Source organism: Rhinolophus sinicus, linkage group LG06 (assembly GCF_036562045.2).
Source record: "Rhinolophus sinicus isolate RSC01 linkage group LG06, ASM3656204v1, whole genome shotgun sequence".
Classification (NCBI taxonomy): Eukaryota; Metazoa; Chordata; class Mammalia; order Chiroptera; family Rhinolophidae; genus Rhinolophus; species Rhinolophus sinicus.
In genome coordinates this window covers 71,955,834-71,965,833 of record NC_133756.1, presented here as the reverse complement: position 1 = coordinate 71,965,833, position 10,000 = coordinate 71,955,834, and the positions used below count along the sequence as shown (strand labels likewise).

The 10,000-nt window shown below is 43.3% G+C and overlaps 1 protein-coding gene and 1 long non-coding RNA gene across 6 annotated transcripts in view; one reads left to right on the top strand and one right to left on the bottom strand.

Moving 5' to 3' along the window:
• Positions 1 to 534: 534 nt before the first annotated feature.
• LOC141572155 (uncharacterized) lies at positions 535 to 6,452 on the bottom strand. Of its 3 annotated transcripts, XR_012497336.1 has the most exons (5): positions 6,316 to 6,433; positions 5,904 to 6,020; positions 5,595 to 5,772; positions 5,288 to 5,388; positions 535 to 977 (listed from the first exon to the last, which is right to left on the bottom strand). It is a non-coding gene; the product is annotated as an uncharacterized LOC141572155 (long non-coding RNA). The 3 variants fall into 3 exon arrangements; XR_012497334.1 differs by lacking the exon at positions 5,595 to 5,772 and having other exon boundaries at positions 6,316 to 6,452; XR_012497335.1 differs by having other exon boundaries at positions 5,595 to 6,020.
• Positions 6,423 to 10,000, top strand: part of LY86 (lymphocyte antigen 86) — a 64,519-nt gene continuing 60,941 nt past the window's right edge. For 2 of the 3 annotated variants that reach the window (XM_074335271.1, XM_074335268.1), the window contains exon 1: positions 6,516 to 6,669. In XM_074335271.1, the coding sequence (XP_074191372.1) occupies positions 6,543 to 6,669 (127 nt within the window). In that variant the 5' untranslated portion in view covers positions 6,516 to 6,542. Of the gene's footprint in view, positions 6,670 to 10,000 lie in introns of all 3 variants that reach the window. The other variant, XM_074335270.1, reaches the window with a different exon arrangement.

The following is a 10,000-nucleotide window of genomic DNA, read 5'->3' as shown; positions in this document are numbered from 1 at the left end:
GGAAGGGGACAAAGCATTCCAGGGTGAGGAACCAGCCTGTGCTGACGATGCTGGGGCAGGAGAGAGCAGAGTGCTATAGGAACTGAGAGAGGGTGGGGCCTGGAGTGGGAGACACCAAATCAGGCAAGGTGTGGGGACACTTTCGGGGGGTACCACTGAAGCGTTATGGCATCTCAGCAGATATCTTGGTGCTGACTGGAGAAGGACTCTGAGAGGAGGCCCCGGTGGGTCCTGGGAGACCATGGTAGCCCTTAGCTAGGGTGGTGGCGGTAGGGATGGCCAGGTATGACAAGACGAAAGATCCTCACACAGTGCAATGGAAAGCACTTGGTGATGGAGAGACTGTTTTCAAGTGATTTCAACTACCTGATGGGTAGTCTCCAATCTTGGAGTTCAAAAGTGCGAACAGAGGAAAGACCAGTTTTTTGAGCAAGAAGTGAAAACTCAGGGCCATGGCTTTTCAACACAATTAAATTTCAGGTGAGCAGAGACCATAGTCACGGAAAGCGCCATTTGTCTGAATAGTACAACGTGTGTTTTTTTCCTGCTTTATTCGTCAATAACCTTACAATTGGAGCTAACACATCCAAGCTTCAAAGAGAAAGCAAAGAGCTCAACTTCTGAATATTAAATGGCTTGCCATGCAGTCGTCTGACCCTTTGCTTCAGCAGCATCCAGTGGAGACAGGAGCGGTGCCCTCATTAGACTGCCTCAGGGGCTCATCCTCGCACTGGCCGTCTTCCATGGCCTCTCTCTTCTGAACTTTCACGGTACTGTTTAACATCGTCACTTCACATTTCTAGTGGGAAGATATTTCTTATAATCAGAAGACATTCATGTCCCACATAAGTTCATCCATTTAGTCACCTTGTCATGGGATCCAGGGCCTGGGTTTGACTGAAGGGCAAAGTTTGCAAACTAGATTATTGAGAAACTCTTGAGCCTGTCACTCAAGGCCTCTTCCAGTATCTGGTTTCCTTTAAAAATAAAAAATATTGATAGAAATGGTTACCATTTATTGGTTATTATTGACACTTTGAAAGATAAAGAAACTTATAGTCAGAGTGGTTGTGTGACTTGCAGTATTTTCACTAAAACCTATCTGACTATAAAACCCATTCTCTTTGCAATACCCCTCTTTGCCCCTCCCCCAGTATCTGTCTCCCCATTGTTGAAATTCTTCTCTGACAGAGAGAGAAGTGTGGGTCAAGACTGCTATTTGAAGCTACAAAGGCCAAGTCCCATCAGTTTCTAAGTAGCAGGGGTAATTTGCTTTGATCTCACTAGAAGGGTGGATAAGTAAGCATAAATGCACAGTAGGAAAGAGGCTGTTTTTCTGTCTAATCAAGAAGTTGGGTTCCAGAGTCTGTCTGACTTTCAACTTGGCTCTGTCACATGTGTGACCTGGGACTAGTTACTAACTATGCCTCTGTTTCCTCATCTGGAGAATGAGGATCATTGTAGAACAAGTCTAGTATCCCTTAACTGAAATCCTTAGGTACAAATGTATTTAAAATTCAGAATTTCTTGTTTTAGAAAGGTAATAGGGTTTACATTTTATAACGGCCCAAGTGGGATCTGGTGCAGAACCCATTACCCATTAATCAATCACATTAATTTTTCTGCAGTGAAATATTTCCATAAAGTCTCATCAGCTTAAATCAGATTTTTCCACCAAAAGAGTTAAAAAAAAAACACAAACTTTTCTTTTTCAAGACTTTGGTATTTCAAAATTGTGGATGGGAAATCATGGAGCCTTGTCTACCTTATAAGGCTGTTGTGAGGATTAAGTAAGTGAGGGAATATGTACTGAAGTCCTCAGAAGACTGCCTGGCACATAATAAGGGTCCAGCACATTTAGTTATTCTTATTTATTCCAGAGGAGAAAGAAAACCAAAGAAAACCACAGGCTACTTCAAAGATTATCATTTATATATCAACATTACTGCTGAGTAAGCTTATTACTTCAGGGAATAGAAAGCTCTCCTGGACACCTTTTCAGAAGAATTCTAGGTGGATCCCACAGCCACCACCCGGAGAGAGAACTCAAGAAAATACCCTGGTGTCTGATGCAAACAATGGGTAAGTTATTTTATTGTATCACCTGCCAGTCCAGTAGGATATGGTATCAATTAGTTGGCTCAAATGTGACAAGGGCAGATCCCATAATGACCAGAACCAGCTGGAACCGGAAGTGTATATTGAAGCCTGAGCCTAGGGCTTAAGCTACCACAGCAAGTTAGTGCCCCTCTTCACATCACATAAAGGAGCTCTCCATGCTTCACCACGTTTCTGGTTTCCTCCTCAATGCTTTTCCTCCAGCTTGTTAAAATCACTGAAATCTTAACAGAATGAAATCTTGAGAACATCTCAATTTTCAGAGAGCTTTAGCTACAAGTTGCTAATTTCTCCCAGGCTGTAGAGAAATTTTAGAAAATGTACATCAGTCCTTTTAGACTAGACCTGCCCTCTCAGATTCTCAGAGCAGTTTCTTTGCCTTACTCAGATACTGCAATTTGTTGCCCTTTTCATCATTGGGAAATTGATCAGATTGATCTATAAAGCTGACCTCTTTCTTGGCCCAACATACGTGTTCCGCAAACAAACAAAAAATCATTTCTGTTTGTAGTTTGTCATAGAATTAATAGACACGTTTAGGAACCAAGTACTTTGCATATTATATCTCCAGAATAAATAAACATTAATAATGATAATAAATGGGGCAATAATAAGGAAATTGGAGGTGACAGTACTTCAGACAATCTTGCTACAGTTTGTCTATTATTGCAAATAGTTATTTGAAAGCCCTGATGAACTACCAGCCTGGGGTAAATTAAAAAAAAAAAAAAGGTTTAGTGTATACATGCAATAGTCTTCTGAAAATAATTCAGAAAGCTCAGTCTAATTTTTTATGTGAAACCCAAGCAATTTTTCAAAAAGTGGTCTCATCTTTTATTAAACAATTGTACTAAACAAATTTGTTGATTGTCTCCTCCCCATACAAAGTAAGCTCTCTGGAAATAGGGACTTTGTTTGCTGTATACCTGATGCATGGAAGTGTATCTGGCATGTTGGAATAAATATTTGCAGAATAAATGAGTGAATGAATCTGCAGCGAATAGACAAGTAGATGAAGTTTTCCCTGTTTTCTGCAGAGAGCAGGCTGTTTCTACACTTTTCTATCAGATGCATACACATAATACATGATATCAACAATCTAAAGGGTTTTCTGGGCATCTCACACTTTCTTGGGGGTGAATCTTCCAGAAGTCTGGGAGATTGTGGAAAGATTTTACTGAAAAGCTCAGGAGGCTGGATATTCATGTAGCACACATAATAGTGGGTATGAAAAGAGTTAAAGAGTGAAACCTCAGCAGTCAGCCCAGGGGACTAGTAAATGGTGTTATGCAGGAAGGAGCATGGCTTCCTGACTTCTACACACGAGGGGAGCTATTTTTAGGTTGCCCTCAACCTACAAGACAAAAGCAAAAAGAGATCAAACCTGTCTTTTCCCACTATTGTAGCAGAAACACAGAGACAGGCCACAGAGAAAAGGAGCAAAGTGGCCGTGCTACACAAAAGGAAATTGTTGCCTAGTGTAATAAATACCTGAGGACTATTAAAGGAAGCAGCCATAATTGAACACAAATGATAATGAAAACAAATTTGCTATTGGTGATAAAGAATGCTATATAATCAGTGCTTAGTGTTAAAACAAACAAACAAACAAGCAAGCAAACAAACAAGGTTATCTGCCATCTGCTGGTATGTGAAATGTAGATAAAATTGGCCTAAAGCCCCTTCCATGCATTGTGAAAGTGCAGTGTCACCCCAAGACTGAATTACATTCTAAGAGAGCTGTATTCCTATAATTCTGTGATGCAGACATGAAACTCTGCCTTTTTTTAAGTACGCGCGCACACACACACACACACACACACACACACACACACAGCATTTCGGGGTGTATAAGTTTCTACTGAACTAGTGTGGGTAACAGAGTGGAGAGGGCTGTCACATAGCACTCCACACAGCAAACAATTTAGGATTTGTTCTTAAAAGACCTTCAGCTTGTCCCACCTGCAGACAGGCCACTTCACACTACCCAGCAGCACCCTTTCACCAGCTCACTTCTCCTTCCTTCTTCCCTTCACTCCTTTCTCTTTTACTCCCTTATTCGCTGAAGCAAACCCTAGTCCATTTTATTTCCTCATGTGAAGTAGCTTCACTCTTAATTCCTTATATAGTTGGACTCTTGCCCTCAGAACTTCACCTTTTATTTTTAATCTCTCCTTAAACATGAGCTTTCCTCTTAAAAACACTTTTAGTGACAGTCATCCTAACAATAACATTTTTACCCTTCAATAAAAGAAAGCACCATTCCCAAGCTAACCTCTGTGAAAAGAGAGCAGCTTGAGAAGTAAAGGAATAGGATTATTGAGAAAAAGTAGAAGAGAAATCTGAATAGGACCAGAACTCAATTTGCTAAGGTAATGGAAGTTAATATCAGAGCCTGACAGTATATCTGATATACCGTGTGTCCCCGAAAATAAGACCTAGCCAGACAATCAGCTCTAATGCGTCTTTTGGAGGAAAAATTAATATAAGACCCAGACTTATTTTACTATAATATAAGACCAGGTATAATATAACATAACATAATATAATATAATATAATATAATATAATATAATATAATATAATATAATACCAGGTCGTATATTAATTTATGCTCCAAAAGACACATTAGAGCTGATTGTCCGACTAGGTCTTAATTTGGGGGGCACAGAGTATATATGTGTAACAGATATACCAGTGGTTCCTACACTTGTGCATGTGTCATACTCTCATTAATATGCAGTGCTGGACCCCACCCCACAGTTTCTGATTCAGTTGGTCTTGCACATAGCCCAAGAATTTGAAGAATTTGCATTTGTAACAAGCTCCTGTTTGTCGTTGATGCTACTGTCCAAAAACATACTTTGAGAATGACTGCTTGAAAGTCAACATTACTGAACTTATTTGCAGATGAGTACTGTGGGGACAGAGCCAGAGTGCAGTTTCCAGGCTCTTAGCCTCACGTGGAGGTGTGCTGGCTCGGGTAGTAGATGGCTGTCGGCTGTGGCTACTTGACCGTCAGCTGTAGACGGTTAGCCAATTGGCCACTGGTATAACTGCCACAGCTGCGCTGGAGAGGGGAGTCGGTTGGTTGGCAGAAAAGCAGACAGCAGGTCACCCGTCAGGTGACTCCAGCCTCCAGTGAGACTATAGTGGTATGACTCCCCTACCTATGGCTCCATGGGTGTTCCTTTTTGGCCTCACCATATCCTGTGTTCTTATGTGGGGAGCAGGAGCTGAGATCCCACAGGCCGCCCCACACGACAAGTACCTAGGAGGAAAAAAAAATCAATCCAGACCTGCCCTCCTGCCCCTTCCCCAAATGACTAGTCCTTGATGTCTCTCAAGAAATACAAAGCTTCCATTGATTATGTCAAAATATTTGTTTGTCTTTATTGGTAATTAGATTCCATTTCAAAAAAAGTTTTGAAGAGAGTTTAATTCTTATTTAGCCATCAGTAGAAATGGTCAATTTACCTAGTGTGTTCAGGGGAAACAGTGTACTCTGTTACTTCTAAAATCTGCTGGCCTTAGCCCTGATTCTGGTTCTTTCCAGCTAAGGTGGACGTGGGGTGTGAGTGGGGAATCAGAGTTCAGAAACCTTGCTGTCTTGAAGCAGGACAACAGCTTTGAGAACAGGGGGACAGAATCTTGGCTTTGAAAAGAAAATGAGATGTAACATTAGTAATCCCGCCAATGACTGAAACAATTAAACCCCCACTCTTGAAAGGGAGAACCTCACTTCCCCATCTACCAAACTGAACCCAGGAACAAAACACAGCTCACTTCTCAGGGCTACTCCCTCCACCTCATCTCCAGAGACCACCTCTGCTGCTCCCAGAACAAGACCCTGTTCTCGCAGCTGCACACGTCACTGCTGACATCTTCATCCAGAGAGTGGAGCTGAAACCAAAGGCAAGAAAGATGCCAATAGTGCAAAAACTTCATTCCCAAATGCCCAGTGCTGCCTGCCAGCCCTAACCAGGCCCCGGGTCCACAGCCACATCAGAGGCCTGCAGAGACACAGGGGCCTACTGATGGAAAACACATGGTGGCCTGTGGCTTACCTTTCCTGAGTTCACCACTCCATCTGGGGTGGGGGCTCTTAGGGGAGCTGTTTCGGGGACCTGAGGCATAATGTCATGCATCACTTGCTAGTATTTTCCCTATGAAAGCAGAAAGTCAACATCCAACCTACCTCTGATTCAAATTAGCCTCATCCGGTTGATTCAAAGTCCTGAAGGAACAGTATTCAAATGCCTCTGCTAACTGCCTTTTGCTTCTCACAGTGGTTCCACAGGAGCATAAAATATGAGAAGTGAAACTGACCATGTCACCCTTTAATGAGGGGTGAGGAAGAACCACCCTGAAAGTCCTTTTCATTGGGCCTGTTATTTTTCAGTTGGTCACACACAGGCCTTCACCATGAAAGGTTTCATGGCTGCCTTCTTCGTCTGGACTCTGATTTCTCCCAACGGTGATGGTGGCCAAGCCTGGCCCACACACACAGTCTGCGAGGACGGGAGCTTGAAAGTACTCTACCAGAGCTGTGGTAAGGTCTTTCAAAACATCCATTTGTGTTTTGAGGGAAAGTGAGGCCATGTGGGCTGCTGTAGCGTTTAGTTGGGGTGCGTGAAGGGTGAGGGGACAAGTGGCTAGACACTTTCTCTATTTGTAACAGGTGTGTGAGGGCCATTTGGAGTCCTTGGGAAAGGACGGGTGGGGGTGGGGAAGAGCCTGAAGAGAGCCAAGAAAATAACAAGAAAAAGACTTTGAGATTCTAAATATAGCAATTCACTAATACCACAGAGCCTGAAAAATAACAAAATGACCAATGAGTGCACCAAATCATGAAACCTCGCCAGTTCAAAATTAGGAAAAGATGCTTCTATGCAAACCCCCCCCCCCTCAAAAAACAAAATTGTACCCCTGGACAGTTTCTTTAGTTTGCAAGTTGAGTGAAAAGATCACTTGTGTCAAAGAGAAGATTCACGTCCTTATGACACTCCTGGAGCTTCTGTTGCAACAGCATTACTCATTACCAGGCAAAATCTCATCTGGCAGCTATTAATTCCTGCTTTTTCTCTAGTGCAAAACATAACAAAAGTGAATGAACCATGGTTGTTACCCCAATGGGACAAAGAGATAAACCAACAGAAATTGCAATCTAATGAACAGAATGTAGGGAACTGCAGTAATCAGTGTCTGAACCAACCCTTTGGGATTTATATTAGTCTTTCAGGGCTGTCATAAGAGAATACCACAGACTTGGTGGCTTAAACAACAGAAATTTATTTTCTCACAATTCTGGAGGCTAAAAGTCCAAGATCAAGGTGAGAGCAGCGCTCTTTCCCCTGAGGCCTCTGTCCTTGGCTTGCCGATGGCTGTCTCCCAGGGTCTTTACATGGTTTCCTCAATGCCCACACATTCTTACTGTGCCTCTCTCTTCTTATAAGGACACCAGTCTTATTGGGTTGGGACCCACCCTTATGACCTCATTTGACCTTAATTATCTCTTTAAAGGCCTTCTCTCCAAATACAGTCATATTCTAAGATACTGAGGGCTAGGTCTTCAACATATGAAGTTGGAGGTGGGAGAGACACAATTCAGTCCATTAAGGGGCCTGAGTGTGGAGAAATGAGCCTAACCCCAGGATCACATCTGGAATGAAGAGTAGAGGCTCAGGCTATTGAAAAGGCATGCCATTGTGAAATATGACGCTGTGGAGGTACACGGGGGCAGTGTTGTTTGGACTGAAGGAAGTGGAAAGGAGATGCCCTTTAAGCATCTGACTTGGCCCCATTATGAGCTGGGGAGTGGGGGAGATGCTACACTTGAGCAGATAGCTGATCCCTACAACTGTCACCCAAGGAGCTGCCTCAGAGATATCTAGACAGTCAGGCTGGTCTTTTGGGCCATTTGTCTGACTTGACTTTACTCCTTTAAAAAGAAGGAACATGGAACATTAAAGTGCACAAAACATTTTTGGGTTTTCTTAATGTAAAAGAGAATGAATGGCTGGATGCTGATGTGTTGATCTCATTACTCTTGCTCTTCCCATGGGAATGGGAGGCTTTCTGCTGGCGTCTGTTCATTTTAGGTGTAGGATGAGAAGCAAGACATGAGATGAATGGACTGCTCGAGATTTGTTTTTCGAATTCATCAGTCCATAAAAGGTTGCCATGGCTGGTCCAGCTCCCTGACCAGCCTTTAGCCTACAGCCAAGCTTGGCACAGACTTTCAAGTGGCTGCCAGGAGTGGCCAGAGGAGCGGATGCAACAGGGACTAAACAAGAGCATAGCACCAGCCATCCTGGGGAGATCTCCTCTCTCTGCTCCAAGGAGTCCATGAATGTCAGGCACAAGCCCTGCTCCGGGTACTCAGAAAAGAAGAACGGAGGAGATGCAGTTCTCATCCAAGAGTAGTGGGGAGGTCAGATAATTAAAGAACAGGGTAAGTGCTCTGTGTGGAGAGCTGGCATACAGGCACGCATCGTGCAGCAGGAGACATGGAGGTTGAAGAGGGTGAGACTGGAGACCAAATCTGTTGGGGGAAGGGTCATCAAGTTTGAATTCAACCTTAAAGAGTGATAAAATAGTAACTATAACATCTCATGTTCATGAAAGATTTATATGTGCCAGGCACCATGCCAAGTGTTTTGTATGCATTCTTCTTATTTTATAGGTGTGTAAACTGAGGATTAGAGACGTCAGGTAACTTTTCCAAGGCCACACAAGCAACGGTGGCAGAATTACAACTCTGGTGAAGGCATTGAGTAAATATTTATGCAATTAAAATGAATTGATTCAAGGCTTGTCTGACTCCAGAGCTTATGCTCTTAATCTCCTGCTGTCTAGAGTTTTGTCTCAAGGCCAGTGGAATAGAAGTGGGGAGCGGGAAGGAGGCAATGGCATGTATGAAGGAGGCAGATGTGAGCAGGCAGAGAGTTCAGGGAGCAGAGGAAGGGCTGGAACAGGAAGGCAGGCTGAAAGATGAGGTGGAAATGTGGGCAGAGCCCTAGTGTGACGGTTAATTTTATGTGTCAACTTGATTGTGTTAATAGATGTCCAGATAGCTAGTTAAATATTATTTCTGGGTATGTCGGTGAGGGTGTTTCCAGAAGAGATTAGCATTTGAATCAGTGGACTGAGTAATGCAGATCACCCTCCCCCACCCCGCCCCAATGAGGATAGGCATCATCCAACCTGTTAAGGTCCTGGATAGAACAAGAAGGTAGAGGAAGGGAGAATAACTCTGGGCCTGACCGCTGAGCGGGACTCTGTGTCCCGCTTGCAGCACTCCTGGTGCTCAGGCCTCAAACCACACCTTTTCTGGGTCTTCAACTCTCAGACAGCACACTGTGGGAATTTTCAGCCTCCATAATCATGGGAGCCTACACCTCATTATAAATCTCTTTCCAGAATATATATATATATAAACATATGTAATATATATGTACTTCCATATGTAATTCCATTGGTTCTGCTTCTCTGACTGAGGCAACAGGAGACCCAGACAAGTTTGGGTTGCATCTCTTTGGCAATGAGGAAGATGCCTTTTGGAAAACCCCTCAAGTAATGGGTAGGGGTGTGGATACTAGATTGAAAGCTGTTTGAGGCTAGAGGCAGAGTTTGTAGCTTGTAGAATCAATAATTCAGGAAAGAAACAATGAGAGCCTGAACCAGCATCATTTCAACAGCCTTCATGTCAGACAGAGTCTTTGGAACACTTGGAGTTAACAGAAAGGTGAGCAAAGTTCTGGGAGCTTCTCTAGGAATGGGCCCTGCCTCCTGTTTTGATAGCCATTGTCTGTGTAGCCCTCTCCAGATGGAGACAGTCCTTTCTCAGCTGCTGGATTCACGGGAGGACAGACCCCATGACC